This window comes from Natator depressus, chromosome 17 (genome assembly GCF_965152275.1).
Source record: "Natator depressus isolate rNatDep1 chromosome 17, rNatDep2.hap1, whole genome shotgun sequence".
Taxonomy (NCBI): domain Eukaryota; kingdom Metazoa; phylum Chordata; order Testudines; family Cheloniidae; genus Natator; species Natator depressus.
This window is the reverse complement of record NC_134250.1, coordinates 22,525,950-22,545,415: the sequence shown is the minus strand read 5'-3', so window position 1 is coordinate 22,545,415 and position 19,466 is coordinate 22,525,950. Positions and strand designations below refer to the sequence as shown.

The window sequence follows — 19,466 nt, the reverse complement described above, 5'->3', positions numbered from 1 at the left end:
CCCTACCATGCCACCCTTCCTTCTGGGCTGCTGCTGGTGGCGGCTCTGCCTTCAGAGCTGGGTGCCTGGCCAGCAGCCGCCACCCTCCCAGTGCCCAATCCTCCTCCCCACACATGGATCCCATGGGCATGGACAGCCCCCTGACCATGGAGCCACCCTGACCATTGCACCCTGGGCGGTTGCCCACCCACAAATCCAGCCCTGCTCACTGACTTTCAATGAGCTCTGTGCTCCTAAGAAACTCGTGATCTTTGGAAAATCCCTCCCCCACATTTTTGCTTATTTCCATGTGACTGTCTGACTGCAGTCCAGCAAGCAACAGCCCTTAAAGGAGACAGCCCTGAGTCTGTGTCCTCTTCACCGAAGCACGTGGCCAGGGAGAGCTGGGGGCAGAGCCCTGATTCTCAGGCTGAGGAGTGGCTTCGCCTGCTGTGGGAGCGGAATAGACCCCGTATCTGCCCCACAGGCTCTCTCTGGGTATTGTATCAACAGCAGGTAGCCCATAGTCTCCTCTCCCAGCATCCCAGTCTCTCCGCCACGAAACATGAGAAAGGACTGGTGGCCCAAAGAGTTATTTTTGGTGCACTGGACAGCAATGGGCCCATGCCAACAACCCTACACTAGGGCCCTGATCCAACACCCACTGAAGTCAATGGAAGATTGTCTGTTATCAACTGGCTTTGGACTAGGACCTACTTGCACATGTGGACAGTAATCCAAGGTACTGATTAAAGGGCCCCTCAGGCCACTGCTGCAGCTACCCAGATGTCTTCAGACATGCAGGCCTGGCTTTTAAATCCTGCTAGGCCATTGCCAAAAATTCCCTCATAGGAACCTGCAGACCCCTAAGACTGTGGGGCAATGAACCAGGCCAGGTCTGGCAGCCCAACTCCCCCAAGGCAGGAAGGCTGAGAATACTGGGAATGGATCTACACGGTATGGTGCCCATGAGAGCACAGCAGAGAGTAAGTGGCGCAGAACAGAAAGTTACCAACTGGGGCCACCACTTTTTAATATGCCTTTTTACTCCAAAGCTTTAATCCCTGCTAATGAGCAGTAGAGTGGGTGTTTATAAAAATCCTTCTGAATTTCTCCAACTCTCTGACCTCTGGAACTGTGCATGAGTCTAAGAGCAAAAGACACTGAAAAGTTAATACGGATCTGAGGCATTTATTCTCCCCGGAGCTGCTACATCTGGATACTGCAGATTTTGCAAATGATTGTTCTGATTATGAATATAACTAAATAAAGTCAACACAAAGCACGAGTGCCTAGCAGAGATTAGCTCAGAAAGGGCATGGAAAAAAAGAAAAGAGGAAGTTGTCCTATTTTGGATAAACATGATACTTCCCCCTCCGAGTTGCGTGTGAGGTTTGGCCATGACACACTCAGACCCTTTTCCCTCCCTTCGTGGAGCAGGGTTTGGCCTCACTGCAGACAGGAGGGTGGGGAAGGGGTGACTAACAGTAAGTTGCTGGTTTGATGAGGATGGCAGAGGCTTGGCAGTTTCCATTACAGAAACTACCCCAAGTGATGCTCCCTTTGACGTTCAGTCGAGCAGAATAACAAGCTGAGTACCACCAGCCCCCACCATAGCTAGATGCACAATTCCCACCATAAGTGTCTTGATCCAGGTCTTTAGCCGTGAACTTCATGTTGTCATGCACAGTGCTAGGATTGTTTGAAGTCATGGCATCCCCTGCAGTCCCAGTGTAAGAGCCCAGCCTCAGCTTGTAGCCTTTGGACTCGTCTTCCAGACCGAAGAGGTTGTAGTCTGCGTATTTCATGGTGCCGGATGAATCATGGATGACAAACCTGACCTGGTAGACCTTCTGCTTGGCGATCTGATAGATGTACTCCGTCCCCAGCCAGTAGTCATTGTGCACGTTGCCAAAGCCGTACTTGTAGGTGCTCCAGGACTCAGCCCAGGTGATCTGTGTGTCATGCCGGTTCCGCTGGAGGACCGTCCAGCCCTCGCTGGTGCTGTTCAAGTCACAGTAAACGACAATCTTGTGGAGTCCTGTGGGCTGGATGACGAAGATGCCGCTGACCCTGTTCCAGGTTATCTCGCTGCAGTCCTTGGGCCAGACTGTGCACAAGAGAGAGATCGCTTTCAGTGAACCCCGTGGAACAGAACCCTGCTCAGCTCTTCCCACCCTGGGTCAGTAAGAAAGGACCCCTCTGGTGTGTCATAGACAGCAGCGTCTGCACTGACACCCGCATGCTTTGCCAGCCATTGTCTGTCCCAGCCATCCTCCTAAACTGGGAGGAGTGGTAGATACGCTGGAGGGCAGGGATAGGATACAGAGGGACCTAGACAAATTGGAGGATTGGGCCAAAAGAAACCTGATGCGGTTCAATAAGGATAAGTGCAGGGTCCTGCACTTAGGACGGAAGAACCCAATGCACAGCTACAGACTAGGGACCGAATGGCTCGGCAGCAGTTCTGCAGAAAAGGACCTAGGGGTGACAGTGGACGAGAAGCTGGATATGAGTCAGCAGTGTGCCCTTGTTGCCAAGAAGGCCAATGGCATTTTGGGATGTATAAGTAGGGGCATAGCGAGCAGATCGAGGGACGTGATCGTTCCCCTCTATTCGACATTGGTGAGGCCTCATCTGGAGTACTGTGTCCAGTTTTGGGCCCCACACTACAAGAAGGATGTGGATAAATTGGAGAGAGTCCAGCGAAGGGCAACAAAAATGATTAGGGGTCTGGAACACATGACTTATGAGGAGAGGCTGAGGGAACTGGGATTGTTTAGTCTGCAGAAGAGAAGAATGAGGGGGGATTTGATAGCTGCTTTCAACTACCTGAGAGGGGGTTCCAGAGAGGATGGTTCTAGACTATTCTCAGTGGTAGAAGAGGACAGGACAAGGAGTAATGGTCTCAAGTTGCAGTGGGGGAGGTTTAGGTTGGATATTAGGAAAAACTTTTTCACTAGGAGGGTGGTGAAACACTGGAATGTGTTACCTAGGGAGGTGGTAGAATCTCCTTCCTTAGAAGTTTTTAAGGTCAGGCTTGACAAAGCCTTGGCTGGGATGATTTGATTGGGGATTGGTCCTGCTTTGAGCAGGGGGTTGGACTAGATGACCTCCTGAGGTCCCTTCCAACCCTGATATTCTATGATTCTATGAAAGAGGCTTCAACACTGGATGCAGACACTGAGCCCAAATCTGCTGGCACAGCCCTGGCGTTAGGTCCTGCCACACACTCCAGGGCAGTTTACTCTCTAACTAGCTACTTTACACGTGCACACATAGGTTTCCCAGGAGACAAACAGGCCCCTGTTCATACTCTGCAGGGGCTTTTGGGGAGGTGTTTAACACGGCAGCCACGATGTGTGGGACACTGCAAGCTAACAGCACCGTGTGTCCTGTGGGGTGACTGTGTCTTACAGCAGCGGGTTCTGTACCCCTCAGCTCTCAGCAAACTGCTGTGCCAAGGGCTCTTCAACACGGCCTGTGTGCTGAGGCCACGGACACCAGCTGCCAGGGAAAGGAGGGGTCTGTGGCGTCAAGGGATCTTGACTTCAAATTTTGGCTGTAAACTCCCCACACCTGTAGTAGTGAGGGACACAGCCCAATGGGTCACAGCCCTCGGTCCTGGATCCCCTACAGTGGTGCCACTTTTCCTGCAGAAAGATCATGATCCAAAGCTTCTCCTCTGCAGGACACGTTACAGCCTGTGTGTATCAAGCCCTTCCCCCACCCTCCCCCCCCCCCGACTGAAATCTGCCATCAGAGTTTCTGCCCCCAGGGGCCTGTATAATCCCTCAGACAGTGCATCCCCATGCCTTGGTATGCCCTGCAGGTAGAAGCTGTGTGAATAACTCTTGTTGTTCTTGCATCTCATTTCTGCGGGCCGTGGACAGGTAAAGTGGGGAATACTCTTACCGTGGGCCTCTGGTAACTGCGGGTCACTGTCTCGGCTGTGCCGCAGGCTCCCTTTCCCCTGATCTGTAGGGACAGGAATTGGGAGATCTGAGTGACATGAGGGGTTTTCAGAGACTCTCCTGAGCACCAGCACCACAGTGGAGAGTGTTAGCAGTGCATTTGGCTCCCCTTCTCATCCCGCCCACCCCCTGCCCTGCTCGGGCCCGCGCTGCACCAGTTCCACTCCTCCATGCCCCTCTGCTGCCAAGGCAACCAGCACCTCCTGGCTTTGTCCTGCTGCTCCCTACACTGCAACGGCCCAGCCCCTGCGCGCCCCCCCAACCTCCCTCCCCCCTCCAACTGCCAAAGAGCTCAGCGTGGTTTGAATGTACAGCTACGGTTGCATGTAATTTCTCCCAGTGGCTTCAGGCCTCCATAATCCCCAGGCAGCCAGTGAGTGACGTTCTGGGGCCCCAGGGCTGGCAGGACCCCGAGGGCCCGGGGTGAGAGCTTTAAAAGCAGACACATGACACACCTGCCTTCAGATTCTTTGGGTGGATGTTCCGGATTGCATGGGTGGGTCCCTTTAAGATGTTCAGATTGTGTATATCCAGGGTGAAAACTGGGGCTGACAGGGCCAGCAGGCCAGTGAGGAGCAGGAGACGAGGGCACCGGGCAGCTGCAAAAGGGAAGAGCTGGCGAGAAGCTGGGAACACAAACCCGCCGTTTAGGAGCCGTGACTCCCAGTTCCCTCTGCCAGGGAACGGCACAACCCAGAGCTGGGACTGCTGGAACCTCCTGCCTCGCCCAGCGCAGACTGGCACCGCCGCCCTCGCCTGTCAGTCTGGCTGGGCAGCCGGCCATTGGCCAGGCATGCACGGGGCAGAGAGGAGACACTAGGAACTGGCCCCATTGGGACAGAAACACCCAGGAGGGGGGCGGATCCAAGGGAGCTTGGGATTCGCCCTGGAAAAATGTTCCCACTCTGCTTGCCGCACAGAGACACCCCTGTACCATGGAAATGACCGGGAGAGTAGGTGAGAAAAAGGGAAAATGGGGATCCGGAGGGGGGCACTGAGCATTCCGGGGGAGGGGGGCCCTATAGGGTGGGCACTGGGGAGGCACTGAGCGTCCCAGGGAGGGGGATCAAGGGGGTGGGGGGGCTAGGTGGACACTCACCGCCCCGGGAGGTGGGGCTGAGGGGGGGAGACTGGCCAGGGGCACTCAGAGCCCCAGGAGGTGGGTGGGGGAAGGGCACACAGGATTTCAGGAATTCCCTGGCAGTGAAGAGCTGTTGGCGGCAGGGAGGAGCCAGCCATGACATTCACCAGTTGGGATCCCTGGCTGGGCTAGTGGCTAGGGGGGCCCATGGCCAAGCTGCAGCGGAAGGTGACCTGCAGGAAATGCCTCGGCCTCTGCCTCCTGCTCGGAAGGGCCTGGGCCAGACAACGACCCCCGGCGCAGTGTCCCAGCTCCCTGCCCCGCACCTGCAGGGCACGGCCCCTCCTCTATAGGGCGGTTGGCATGGACGTTAGTGCTGCTTCCTCCATCCCCAAAGGCCTCTAACCCAGCTAGTCTCTGGCAATCCCTGCCATTCAGTAGGCCACATTGCCCTGCTGTGACATACTGGGGTGGGGGGCCTGTCACACAGCCGGGGAGTTTAACCCGGCTGCCGTAGACTCTGTCTCCCTGGAGCTGGTGTCTCTGCTCCTCTGAGTCTCAGCCCACGTGTCTCTCTGCCCTTCCCCCTAGTCGCCCCCGGGCGAGGTGGGAGCGCCCCGCGTTGAGTTCTAGCCCCACATTCGGACCCACAAGTGCTGGTGGGTTCCAATCCCAGCTGAACATGCCCACTCAGCCCAAGTGCGGAGCAGAAGGGCCCTGTGTTGCCCCACAGACCCTCTGGCTCTCTGAGCCCACTCTTACCCATCGCCTCCCCACAGCACGGCTGTCCCAGGCTGAAAGCTGCTGCTCTGTGCAGATAGGCCGTCTAGATGGAGGCAGCACGTGGCTGGCACTTATAGCTCCTGCCGAAGGAGGGGCAGGCGCTGCTACGGACTGCTCCCCCAACCCCTGTCCTGCTGTGCGCTGGGGATGCTGCCCTGCTGTGGAGCTGTCAGGTGTCTTGAACTGGAATTTGTTTGGAGAGAAACTGTGCTAAGGAACCTTATCAGCCCGAGCAGAGAGTACCTGGGCACCTGCCTGGTCGGGCGGGTCTGGTACAGCCTCCCCCCAGATAAGGCTCTTCCCTGGACCTGGAACGATTCCCTCCGAGGTAACACACGGGGCAGCCAGGGCAGGGCACGGCCTGCTCCCCTGGAGCGTTAGGGCTTTCAGGAGTCAAAGGTGCCAGCGGAGCAGGTTGTGGTTGTACGTTAAAGCAGCGAAGAAAGTTGGGGGGCAGAGGAATTGGGTGCTGTGGTCCCCTCACGCCTGGGGCCTGTTTGGAGGCAGAAGTCACTGTCCCTTTTATCCATGGAGTGCTCAATACCCCCATCTCATGTAGTCTTTGGCGCTGGGAGAGGGAGCATGTTCCCAGCTGTAGGGTGTTCGGCCAGGACTCATGGACCCCTATTCCAGGATGGGGGAGTGAGCTGGGAGAGAGGTCTCCATGTAGCCTGCAATTGTCAGTGGCTTCTGGATTCCTCTGGAAAAGGGTTAACCAGGGGGTTAGTTTAGTCCACACTTGGCTTTCTTGGCAGTGCTGGACTCTGCTGGCGGGGAGGGGTCCAGTTCGCACCCTTTCACCTGGCAGGGAAAGTGCCCCAAAGGTTAGGATGTTCTCACAGGCTGTTGTAGTTACTGTGACCTTGGCAGGGAGGATTGGTGGCTTGTGGGGCATCGGATACCCCCCTTCCTCCTAGAGCTGTGCAGTAACCAGAACATCGCCCCAGGGGGAGAGGGCTTTGGGAGCCCTGGGCGCCTTGGAGCCAGGGCTTCTCTCAGCAGCCTGGAAGCCCAGGTGACCCATCCGCCTGTTGGAGAGGTGGGCAGGCAGGTGAGCTGGCAGCAACCCCGGCAGCTTTCCGTGCGAAACCTGCCTGCTTTCCCTCTGAAGGTTTGTCCAAATCGACATGTTCCCACGAAACGTTTGGATTTTGACACGCTGCCAACTTCTGAGGCAAAAACGGCTCCACTGGCACATTCTGACCAGCGCCTCTCCCGACCACAGAGCTGCCCCTGCATGTTTGCTGAGTGTGGAATCAGAACGGACTTGACACAGGCGTTTGTACTCTGGGACGCCATCTCAGGCCAGCTCCTCCAGTGTCCCGGCGCTCACATTCTCCTCGTGGTGACGTCTGACCCTGGGGAAATGAAAGGCCTCTGCGGGTTGTTTCCAGCAGTGTGAGCTTTAGCTGCAGGCTTCTGTCCCCAGCCATGCCACGAAGGAATCTGTCTAGCTAGGCTGGGCGTCCTCCCTCATATGTGGTCAGAGGTCACACAGGCCCTGCCAGTGACTAGGTGGCAGCATCTTGCCCTGGGAAAAAACAGACACCTACCGTGTGCTCACCCCAGAGATGTCTTTCTTTCTGCAAACTGAAGAGGCCTCTCTCCTGTAGCTGCAGCAGAGGCTGTGAGGAGGCCAGCAGGCCCTGTGGTCCCTCTCAGATTGGGGGAGGGCCTGACCAGTAGCTCTAAAGGCCAAAAGACCCCACAGAACAGGTGGGGAACAGGAGTGGGACGTTCCGTTGCTGTTCCATGGTTCCTTTGTCCTCAGCTGAAGAAGAAACTAAGCCCTGAAGCAAGGCTGCAGACTGCCCTGGCCGTGGGGCTGACCCAGTGTTCACCAGAGGGGGGAGAAGGAACAGTCACACTGGTGGGCTCCTTCTTCTAAAAAGAAAAAAAATCAGAGCATGTTTTCACATTTGACTTTTGACTCCCCAGCCAGTGGGTGTAAAAGGTCAGCCTGGAATGCCCGGCTCCTGCTGGCTGCTCCGATGGAGACTCCACTTCCCCTCTCCTCCCCGTAAGGCAGGGGAACTGCCAGCCACTGCCTGTTACTCTCTGCATCCAGCAGCAACACTCCTCTGCTTCCTGCTGCCCTCTCCTCTGCTGAGGTCCCACATCCCGTGCTCTGGGATCCTCTCTGCTATGGGACCAGATATGAGGGGAGGTCTGTGCCCTCAGACCCTGGGGCTCTCACACAGAGCTGGGGGAGCTGCCATGATTCCCCCCCCCCCCCGCATCTGCCAGCCCCAGCACTGTCCCCTGTGCACAAACCCCAGCCTCCAACATCCTTCTGAGCCTCCCTCCTGCCCCTCTTAGCCTCCTTCCTGTCCCCATCCCCCTGTACCCCCTCAGCCTCCCTTGGCCCCCCATTCTCCCTGCCCCCTCAACCTTCCCCCACATTCCCCTGCCCTCACATGCCCCTGCAACTCCCTAAGCCACTCTCATGTCCCCCACGATCACCTGCAAACCCCTCAGTCTCCCCCTGGCCACATCCCCTCACAGTTCCTAGTCCCCATGTGCCGTCCAGCCCCCTGAACCATGGCATCAGCCAGGCTGCCTATGGGTTCAGCTTCAGCCTCCTCGAGCCCCGCGTGAGGTGGCAGCCAGCGTCAGGAGGGTAGCCTGCCAGCCTCATGCAGACAGAGCATGGGGATGTGGCAGCCCTTGTGCAGGCCTCAGCCCCCTGGCAGCAGTGGGAGATGGCGGCCGTTTTGATGAAGGGACAATTGGTGAGTTGGCACCTTTGGCCATGTTTCCATGGGACAGGTGAGAAGCCCCCACAATCCCGAGTCACCATCAGAGCGCGAGGGTGGCCGCTGCTGCCCCTGCTGTGCATGTGGTCGGCCCAGCACGCCCAGCTCACCCCCCATCTCCTGGCCGCTCCTGGCCCAGGGCTCTGTCCCCATGCCCCGAGGGGCAGGCGTGGAGGGCCCAGGAGCCCAGCAGCAGCAGCAGGTGTGTGTCCCCTGCTCAGCCAACAGCTCTCTGCAGAGAAGCGGGCCTGGGAGCTGGCTGGGTCTCACTGCGGGGGCGATGCGTTGACAGGGCAATCAGCCAGAATCCATTGGAAGCTGCTTTACTTGTTTGGTGGGGCAGCCAGAATTAATGGGGCAGGCTGCAGCTGGCATTCGAGGTGTGCGGGCCGGGGGAAGGGGGCAGCATGAATTGCACGCAGGAGAGTCGTCTGTTGTTTGCTTGAGGGCACAAACTCCCCCTCACCCCAAAACCTGGTCCCCAAATGATCAGATTGGAGCACATCGCACTAAGCAAACTGGTGCGACATGCAACGAAATAAAGGTGTCCCATCTCGTGTCCTTTGTCGCACATTTCAATGGATTGTGCCCTGTGCTGGCAGGTTGCAAGGTTGAGAGGTGTGCATCCAGGTGAACCGTCTGGGTGCTTTTTTCCAGAACTATATGGACATGGAGCTGGTCCCTCCAATGCACCAGTTCCTGCCCCCTGCATCCCAGCCAGAGAGCTGGGACACAGAAAGCAACTGCCTTGACAGTCACTGAATGAATCCAGTTTGATCCTCTTCCCTGTGGTCCAGATGCAGCAACAACACAGTATCACTCCAGCCTACCCCACTCAGGTATCTCCTCACCTGGCTGTGACCTGTAGGGACAATTGCGGGGGTGGGGGGGCAGGGGAGGGAGTGTGTTCAGTCTCTGTAACCCCACGTGCAAAGCAGGGGTTAGTGATACCAAATGGAACTGAAAGTCCGAGGGGGGCGGGGAGGGGGGTTCCCACCTGGTGTGTGGGTTTGCTGAAAGGCACCTACAAAACATTGGACCTGCCCAGGGCTTAAAGACAGAGCTGGAAGTCCTGGATTCTTCTCCCTAGAGCTGAAAACACTGTGAAACTGGCATCGGTGCTGTGGGTGGTGGGTGTGGTGCTGTGGGTGGTGAAAGACAGCGTACAGGGGGCAGCAGCAGCGAGGTTTCCCCCTAGCCAGTGAAGTCACTCAGAGCTGGACTCACTCCAGGCTGGAGGCCCCTCAGAGCATGGCATCGCAGAGCATGGAGCAGCAGCGGTGCTGAGCAGAGGCAGAGGCATCCCTAGCCTGCCCCTTCTCTCCCTGGCGAACCCCCCCCCACACAACACCCCCTGGAGTCTCGAACTCTGTTGAGCTTGGCCAGTAAACCGGGTGTGGGGACAGCAGAGGGAAAATGGAAGGGGTGCGCCAAAGGGACATTTGTCCATTGGACTCTCACCCCAAGGTGGGAAACTGAGGCAAGGGGCTGCTGCCCAATGTATTGTAGGGCAGGCGTTTCACTCAGTTCACAGACTGCTGAGTCATTCTTGTGGTGGTTTCGCCAATTCATGCTGCGTTTCTTTCTCCTCTAAATAAAAGTTCTCATGTGTTAGACACAGACTCAGATCTTGCGATGCGGGAAGAGCTGCCTGTTAGGGGCGTGGTGGTCAGTTTCCCAGATTTCTGGGTGGGGCGGTCCAGCTGGTTCTGGTTTGCAATGCTAAGAGGAGCCCCGAGATCCTGACTCCAGTCCTTGTCGCTGCCAATACCACCTGGCACAAGCATTACACCCCCATCACGTTCTGCACAACCCCCGTTCCTGCCATTTCCTCTGGCCTGATCCTCTCCATTTAGTGCGTCCTTTGTCTGGAAGGCCGATGCAGAGTCCTGCTGATAAATTAAATCCCTGGCTCACACCTGCCCAACTTCAGAAACGTTGGCATTCTCAGGAAGGAGGGAGGGAGCCCAAGAAGTCTGGTATCTGCAGTAAATAAAGAATGGGCAGACGTTCCGTTGGGGCTCCCTCCCTGCCCACAGGCCAGGCTTGAGGCCAGCAGCTGAAAAAGCAAGATAAGCTGGGTGTGGAGTGGCGCTTTCTCCATAAAGGGATGGAGCCCTGGCTCTGGTTTCTGATGTGGAAGTGGAACGCTTCAGGTTGCTAACTCGTCCGCTCAGCTGCAGCCTCGGGATGGGTGAGTTTTATTGAAATGCCCAGCATTTCACGCAGCCTAGAGATATAGGGCCAGAGCCCGGTGGCAGGCACCAGAGGGCCAGGCGGTGTGGGCACGTGGGGGAGGTGCAGTGGGCAGGGCATTCTGTCCTGCCCCTGTGGGACACCATGTGCCCTGAGTGCCTGGGCACAGGAAGGAACGTACCCATACAGACGCAGTAACTACTGCACAGAAAGGGGCAGCCTGCACTCCTCTCGGTGCCGCCCCTGAGCCCGGGCAGGTGCACAAGGGGGAGGGGAGTCCTGGTGCATCCTCTGCTTTCCCGACCCTGGCTGGCCAAGGCACAAGGGACGGGGCGCAGTGAAGTACACACTGCTTTTCTTTTGAAACGGAGCAGCATTTCCCCCAGCAAGTGCATGCTGCAGCATGAGTCTGGCTAGCTAGGAGTCTGGCAGTGCCTCCTGGTTGGTAAAGAGTGCCCCTGGGGTTATGGGGTACCAGGAGCCTGGCAGGGATCCCTTGCTCAGCACTCTGCTGGACCCTAGGCAGGAATTCTCTCTCCATGCCCAAGGTACCTTTGGGCATTGGGGCCAAAGTACTTTAGAACAAAAAGGAACTAACATAAGCCATGTTTTAAAAATGGGGAAACTGAGGCATGGAGCAGTGTAATGAGGTTTCCAAGGCACAGGTAGAACTCAGGCCCTCTGTGTCTTAGACCAGCATCCCTCCCCTCCCACCACACTGCACTGCCCGTCTACTATTACACTGTGTTAACGATTGCTAGCTGGTAGCGTCCCCTCTCCTCTGGGTCGTCAGGAGTAGGTGAGGAGTGTTTTCAAGGATGAGTGACTCCAGATTGTTATTTCACTTCAATTCCAAACGTAATTCTGGCTTGTCAGACTCACTGAAATCCTTCTCTGCTAAAGCTTTAACCCTTTGCCTGCCATGGGGTTACGCATCTCTCTTCTTTCTCACAATGATACCTGAGATTGCTAGCAGCATGTCACTTGGGCTGTGACATTGTCTGAAGAATTTGGGTTCCATCTCCAGAAAGAAGGTGTTTCCAATTAAATCTGTCTGTGGATCATGTCTGGGCAAAGTGACAGGTTTCAGAGTAGCAGCCGTGTTAGTCTGTATCTGCAAAAAGAAAAGGAGTACTTGTGGCACCTTAGAGACTAACAAATTTATTTGAGCATACAAGCTGTCAGCATAGTCTGTGTGGTATGTAGATTGTAATGGATTTTTTACCTTCAGTCCTTTTGGTATGATGTCCATCTGTTTGCATTTGGAAAGGAAGATGATGTCTGTCTGTATCTGTATGAGTTTTTTCATGAAGTTTCATGAAGTTTATTTCATGCTCAAATAAATTTGTTAGTCTCTAAGGTGCCACAAGTCCTCCTTTTCTTTCTGGGTAAAGTGTTTCCATTGGAACAGTGTTTTTCTGCTTGTTGTTTACACTTTGTTCTCTCTCTCATTCATTTGCATGTTTGTATCACGGTCACGTGTGGGGTTAGTTTGATCACTTGTGGGGTTAGTTGTGGACTTTCTAACTTTGCAACACCACATGAATACAATGGTGACTAACAGAAAGCAGTGTGCCAGACTCTGGTGTGGCTTTAGCCTGTTCTGGTTTGACCCCCCACCCCTCCCCGCACCTGCCCTGCCTCACCCAACAAAAAAACTGCCATCTTGCAACTGTAACGGGCCAGCAGCAGCCCTGATGAAACTTGGGACCTCTGGAGCTTAACACATAAGCCTCTGCTGTAGGGTTCTCAACCTATTTGCCATTGGGGGCTGCATATGCAGCTCTCTATGTTATGTGGGCTGTGGCCACACAATATGTAATACCAGGGCCCATGATAGGTATACTTGGCGGGGGCCTGCGGGGTGAATCAACCAGTTTCTCTCCAAGAATCTGGATGACTCTGGGCTGCTGATCCCTGCAAGTTCATTGTGAATCCCTGCGCTCAGTGCTGAAAGTGGCCTGGGAAAAGCACGTGCGGGGAGGGGGGTTCTATGATAATCTCAGCTGAAATAAATGGCCATGCACTTGGTAGGGCAGCTCTTACAGTGCACCCCTCAGTGAACTGGCTCCATTTTTAACTCTTTTTGGCTGGGACGGTGGCCCCCGGCGACTCTGCCAACTTTAAGCCTGGCCTGAGCTGGGCATACAGAACAGCTGCAGTGTCAGCAGCATGTCCCCCTCTGGGCTGCTGGGCTGCAGTGCAGGGGGCAGCATCCCTGGTGTGTGGCACACAGCAGCTCTGTGCCCTGGGCACCTCTCACCTGGGGGCAGAGCCCTGCTGGAGCCTGCCCAGCTGCTGTCTCTGTGCGTGGGTGAGCGGGCCCTGCCCTCCGGCTGGTGGTAGTGACTGTGGACAGGGTGCAGCTGGGACAGAGGGGGTTGCTCCAAGCTTCGCTCAGTGCAGCAGGCACCAGGAGCATGCACTCAGCCATACGTGGGGCTTAACACTGGGGCCTCTCCAGGCCAGTGAGGGTCACTGCTGCGGAGGTCACTGGAGCCCTGGAGCAGAGAGTGCACGGGATGGGGAGAGGGCTGCTCCCCACCCTGCCTGCTGTGACTGCCCCGTCAGGCATGTATCCCTCCATGCCAGCTCCCAGACGGGCAGGGGAGATCCCACTCCCCAAACCCTGGTTGGGAACCTGCCCATGGGACAAATTTCCACCTTGCACCAGCTGTTGCGTGCAAATAATGGTACAAATGTAATGCAGTGACTTCCAGGGCAGCCTCCTGCTCTGGCTGTGAGCTCTGGGTCCTGGCCAGCGGCAACAGGCAGGCGGGTGCTGTCTGCTGCAGGCAGCCCAGGGCGCACTGCAGCCTGGACTATGCTCATCCCCCTCAGAGGCTAGTGGGGGGCATGTCCCCCCATTGCTCCGGATGCCTCGGGCGTGGACGCCCAGCAGGGAGGAGGCAGCACTCCCCTTGCAGTGGTGCTCTGAGTGTGTCCCTGCAGCGTGGAGAGAGAGGAGGCAGCTGGCTGCTGGCTGAGTTCTTTCCCCACCACAGGGGGCTGCTTCGCCTGCCCTGCTGGCAGGGAGCACTCCAGCCGGCCCTGCCTGGGACCCGGGAGCCAGGGAATCGGAGCCGCAATCTTTGAATGTTTTTTAGCATTCAGCTGGGTCCCAGCTGTGTGCTAATTGGGCCTATTGCAGAGACGGAGACAGTGGCTGGGCCAGGGGAGAGGTGTGTGTGGGCAAAGTGAATGGTGGGCTTCACCCCATCTCCAGAGACTTGGGCCAGTACCCCCGAGGCTGAGCCCCTTTGAACATCCAATCATTTCCTGCAGTGCGTACCTGGGAGCTGAGCTCTTGTGAAAATCTGGTCCAGTTGTTGAGCCCTCTGAAAATTCTGGGTAACATTTTCAAGAGTGGCTAAGTCACTTAAATGTCTAAATCCCGATGACTTGTAGTGGGATTTAGGCACTTGTGAAACTCTCTCCTGGTCTCATGTCCAGCGGTTTCTGTCCCCAGCAGGGTTCCAGTCCAGCTCTCTCCTGCTTCTGTCTGTCCTGTCCACGACGGCGCTCCTTTCTGTAGCCCCCGTGCAGGGCAACGGGACCCTGGCCCACAGGAAGGTCGAGAGGGGTGAGTAGAGAACCTGTCAGAGAGCTTCTATCATCTGCCATATTTGAGATCAGGGTATCGTGGGCCTGATTCTGCTCCTCTCCCCCATGCCAGTGTCACCCCCATATCCACTTATCCACTGAATGCACCTTCCAGCCACCCCCTCTGCCAGCACTGGGCCCAGAGAGACACTGAGTTCTCCGAAGGGTCAGCAAGGCCGGCCTGGCCTAGTGAGCTCATTACTGTACTCCCATTCGGAGGCCTCTAGCGCCTGGGGATGGGCCAGCGGGGTGGGGGAGGTGCTGCTCAACTGGCTGTTTGCTTTACACAGCTTCATTATCCCTTTCTCCAGTAAAGGCTGCCAAGCCGCCGGCAGAGATTGAAGAGCGTTGGTACCAACCACAGGGCAGAGTGTAGGAACCAGGCACACACTCCAAATTGGCTGGGAGTTCTACACTTAAATCTCACCAACTTCTGTGCAAAGCAAGCTCTATCTGTCCTTTAGGGCTAGCCCAGGCTCACAGCTGGGGCTCTCTTGCTCATGCCTAGAAGCCTTGCCCCTAGAGTCCAGGCAGCACTGAGCGCCAGTTCCTCCCTGTTAGGGGTTTTCATTCCCTTCTCCCCACACCTCCATCAGCTCTGAGAGCTGCTCAGGGGCTTTCCCAGGCAGGCCGGGGGCTGAGCCAGCTCCAGAGGTGGCACTGAACCCCTGCCCCCTGCAGTGCTCAGCAGCTCCTCCTCTCGGCTCAGGAAGGAGACTTAGCTATGGGGGAGGGGGCCAGAGCTGGTGGGGCACACGGGGATTGTCTGGTAGGTATGGGAGCTGAGGGGGCTCAAGGGAGGACCCTGGGGAGGGGAGGGGCAGTTATACCAGTATAACCACAATGCTATCATTCTACCAGGATAGTTCAGGACAATTTCCCCCCCACAGATAAGCCCCTCGATAGGATGTTGTCTGGAATTTTCAGAGGCACCACAGGGAGTTGGGTGCCTAAATCCCACTGAATTCCAATTGCAGTCGGGTGTCAAACTCCCTTAGGCTCTTTGAAAAATCCCATTTAAATGGTCACCTATGGGTTTCATAATTAACATTCGCTGAGATGGATCTGGCAGTGTCTCCCACACCCTCCCCAAACTATTTCTTCAGCAGTACGGACTCAGGAATGATACACAGCTTTGGTTTCCACTTGATTCATCTCTTCAAGGTTTCTTCAAAACCAGCAGAGCAAGAAACTATTATTTTTATTTTATTTTATTTTTTTGGTAAAATGAAAGTGTAAGATCTGAAGCCGGATTCTGTGGCCAGGAACGGCCGGGGCAGATTCTGTGGCTGTGGAATTGTGAAATACACAGGACCTGCCTCTAAAAACCCAGGCTCCAGTTACCCCTGGCTGATTTGCTCGAGCTAGCTAGCGTACTCTCTCTCTCTCTCTCTCCCCACTCCCTCGGCTCCCTTAACCTGCTGTATATGGTATTGCAGGGTTCCCCAGAGACTGCAGCTACATTCCCAGGGACAGCCCCAGTGGGATCCATGTCATCCAGCCGGCAGGCTCTCCCCCTCGGGTGGTGTGGTGTGACATGGACACCGAAGGCAAAGGCTGGACCGTTGTCCAGAGAAATTCTTACAACACAGAGATCACCTGGAAGGAATCCTGGAGCACCTACAAGTACGGCTTTGGGAACGTGCAGGAGGATTACTGGCTGGGCAACGAGTACCTGTCCCTGCTCACGCGGCAGAACACCTACAAGGTCCGCTTTGTCGTGGAGGACAAATCCAACAACACCCGCTACGCGGAGTACGACATCTTCAGCGTTGAGGATGAGCCCAGCGGGTACCCGCTGAGGCTGGGCAGGTACTCTGGGGACGGCGAGGACTATCTCACCACCTACCACTCCGGCCTGGGGGGCATACACGACAACATGAAGTTCAGCACAACTGACAAGGATCAGGACCAGGCCAGTGGGAATTGCGCAAGTAGCTATGGAGGCTGGTGGTATGACAAGTGTCAGAACATCCTGCTCAATGGGAAAGGCTACATCTACTGGGCAGGGTTCTGTAAGAGCGGGGAGTGCAAGTCTTCCCTCATCCTGGTTAAGCCAACAGATGTGTGCTGGGTCTGGCAGAAGGAGCCCATCCTCCCTGGGAGCCGGCGCCGCTGAGAAGAGGAGACAACATTAGATCAGACACGGAGCTCCATCTCCCACCTAATCAGTGCAGGCCCTGCAATGCCTCCATTCTGCTCACCCCGTTCCCTGTTGGCTTCTGCATGGTAAATCCCCTGGAATAAACTCTGAGAGCTGACCCTGCCAGGACTTTACATCTGAATCTTTCATGTATTAGGGGTGCTGAGTTTGGGTTCAAAAACCTGGCCTCTGTCTTTTTAATAAATATGGTTATTACATGAGAAAACATTGCAACAGTAATTAATTGCTGATAAACCACTGACAGATTAGCTAGACATGCAACAAAACCACGAGATAAAGATATTGGTGTCTCTCATCAACCCGAGAGGCTAGTCAAAGTTTGGGGCCCTCGGGATGTTCCAGTGGGGAGCAGACATTGGCAATAGAGTCTGGTAATTTCTTTGATGTCTTGTTTATTTACAAGGCACACACAGAGTCCTGCTTCTCCAAACACAGCGGGTGGCAGTAACAGAGAAGAGCCTCCCTGCTTTCAGCTCCAAGCTTCTTTAGCCAGCACCTGGCCCAAAAGCTCTCTATGCTCCTCCCAAGATCACACCCTGCTTACAGGCTCTGGTCGGCTTTCCTGCTCTGTCTCCATCCCTTGGCTGCACTGGCCATCTTGTCTTTTTCACACACACACCTGGTCAGAACGATACTTGGTGGCATCCTCTACCCACCTGGTGCTAGTTTCTGGGCACATGCCATCATGGCTTGTTCTACATGAGGCCCCCTTACCTGTTGCTTTCAGCTGTCTTAAATGAAGAGTGCATCCTCACAGCCGTGTCACTGAGATTCTAACTCCACCCATAACAAGGTATAATCCAGCTCCTAGCAATGTGTTGATCTGTCAGGCTGACATCCTCTCAGCATCTCTGAGCACTTCCTGCCTGTGTGACTTCAGTCTTCACTTTAATAAAAGTTAATTGTGACCAGATGCTGAACACCATTAACGCTAACAGCCAGGGGCAGGCACACCACCCCGAACAGGGAAAGGATGGGCTAAAGAATAGCTAGATATATTCAAGTCAGCTGGGCCTGATGAAGTTCACCCTAGGGCAGGGCTCCCAAATTGTGGGCTGCAGCCCAAAGATGGGCCACTGGCAGGGGTGAAGATGGGGGCATGTGAAGGGGCATTGTCCGACCCCCCGCAAACTGTATCTTTCCATTCCCCTCCTGACCATGGCCCTTCAGTGCAGCCCCAGGACACACAGCCCTGTCTACTTGGCCTTCCTGACAAAGCCTGCATGGAGAGTGTGCGTAGGGGGGTATTTGTGGGGCAGGTTTGGAAAGAGGGATTTTTTCAGGAGGAGGGAAGCTGGGAGCATCTGATGTGCAGATGGCGGGGAGGGGGTTGCTATTTTGCAGTTGGGAGTATCAGGGACCCCTCCCCCTCCCCCCGTGCACTGAGCTGTCCCCTCCATCTCAGTTGCTGGTGGTGAGGGGGGGCTGTGCTGTTTTGCAGTGAGGGATCGGGGTATCCCCCTCCCCAGGGCACTGACCTCTCCCCTTCCTGCCTCCCATCTCTGCTGTCTATGCTGGGAGCTACCCCCACCCTGCCCATTACAGGCTGCGCTCGGTGCCCTCCCCAGCCAGCTGTCCCTCTCCAGGCTGGAGCATGACACTGCCAGCAGGGGCATCCTCATCCTGACCCCAGGCAGCTGGCTCGCTCAGCCATTTTGCTTACTGGGGGCTCCCCTGCCAAACCCAGGGTTCCCCTGCACCATTCCCCACAGCTTGGGGTCCCACCCACACCCTAACTCCCCCCATGGCTACCCCTCTCCTTCCAAAACACCCTGAACTCTTCATAGCCACAGCCCATCTGCTCCCCCTCCCCATGAGCCATCTGTCAGCAGTACCCTCCATATTGGACCAAACTGCTCTAGGTGTCACCCCCACTGCCCCAGGGCCAGGCTGGCGCTCTCTGGGGCTGGACCCCAGCTGTGACTGGGGTAACAGGGTCTGCTCCTTTCTCTGCCCTGTCTCTCCCCAGCTGGAGGGAGCTGCAGGAGAACCAGGCCTTGGCGCTGTGGCAATTCCAGGGCTGAGCGGAATGTGCTGCTCCTGCCACTTGGGACGGGCGGCATCAAGGGACCTCAGCCACCTGCCCCAGTGCCCCTGCTTTGGCTCGATCTGGGGGGTGAGGTCAGGGCTTTTGTGGCCCCTGGCTCTGCAAGGGAACAGGTGCTGGGAATTACAGACCAGTCAGCCCAACTTCGAGGCCTCGGAAGATATTGACCCAACGTAGTGAACACGCCCCTTTGTAAGCCCCTGGAGGAGAACAGGCTGATGAGCAGGGCTGTGGGTCTACAGTGCATAGTGCCCCAGCCTGGGACTTTCCCCACCTGCCCTCTCCCTCCCCGCACCCCCGCCCCATATGCTCCAGGCTCCTCAGCCCTCATAGGTGGCCAGTGAATACACTGGGGGCGGGAGGGAGGAAACGGCCAGGCTCTGCTGCCCCGTGTGCATGGGTTGCTGTTTTTGTCCCGGCCCGGGGTGGAGGAGAGGCCTCAGGAGTGGGGGGATTGGAGGGTGAGCTCCCCTCGCACGCTGAAGCAGCGGCTCCTGTCCTGCAGGGATGGGCCCCGCTCCAGCCGGGTTACTCTGAATGGGGTGGTGGTGGGGGGTAGCCATCCGATCACTCCAAGAAGACAAGGGGGAAGGGACATTGGGGGGTCCCCAGCCCTGAGTAACACTCTAAAGTGCAGATGGGATGTTGCTGCCAGGGCCAAAGGGGTGAGGGGCCCCGGGGGGTGGAGGGGGGCTTGTTCCTGGGGGAGCCATAGGGGAGTGGAGCAATTGAGGACGGAAGAAGGGGGTTGGTGGAGCTGGGAGCCTTTGGGCTGCTCAGTAGGGTAAATGGACATGGGTGTTGGGGGCAGCAGAAGAGCCTTGGGGGCACAAGGGGTGGTGGAGTGGCAGGGGGCACAGGGCAGGGGTGAAGAAGGGGGTGA

The 19,466-nt window shown here is 56.4% G+C and overlaps 2 protein-coding genes across 3 annotated transcripts; one reads left to right on the top strand and one right to left on the bottom strand.

Moving 5' to 3' along the window:
* Window positions 1-1,082: 1,082 nt before the first annotated feature.
* LOC142000600 (fibrinogen-like protein 1-like protein) lies at window positions 1,083-5,998 on the bottom strand. Of its 2 annotated transcripts, XM_074974995.1 has the most exons (4): window positions 5,797-5,998; window positions 4,409-4,552; window positions 3,895-3,957; window positions 1,087-2,089 (listed from the first exon to the last, which is right to left on the bottom strand). In XM_074974995.1, the coding sequence occupies exons 1-4, from the start codon at window positions 5,798-5,800 to the stop codon at window positions 1,461-1,463; spliced, it is 840 nt and encodes a 279-aa protein (XP_074831096.1). In that variant the 5' UTR covers window positions 5,801-5,998; the 3' UTR covers window positions 1,087-1,460. The 2 variants fall into 2 exon arrangements, with proteins under 2 accessions (XP_074831097.1, XP_074831096.1); XM_074974996.1 differs by lacking the exon at window positions 4,409-4,552 and having other exon boundaries at window positions 1,083-2,089.
* On the top strand, window positions 4,845-16,630 carry LOC142000601 (fibrinogen-like protein 1-like protein). The gene is made up of 3 exons (XM_074974997.1): window positions 4,845-4,910; window positions 14,242-14,352; window positions 15,812-16,630. The coding sequence occupies exons 1-3, from the start codon at window positions 4,889-4,891 to the stop codon at window positions 16,489-16,491; spliced, it is 813 nt and encodes a 270-aa protein (XP_074831098.1). The 5' UTR covers window positions 4,845-4,888; the 3' UTR covers window positions 16,492-16,630.
* Window positions 16,631-19,466: the final 2,836 nt, after the last annotated feature.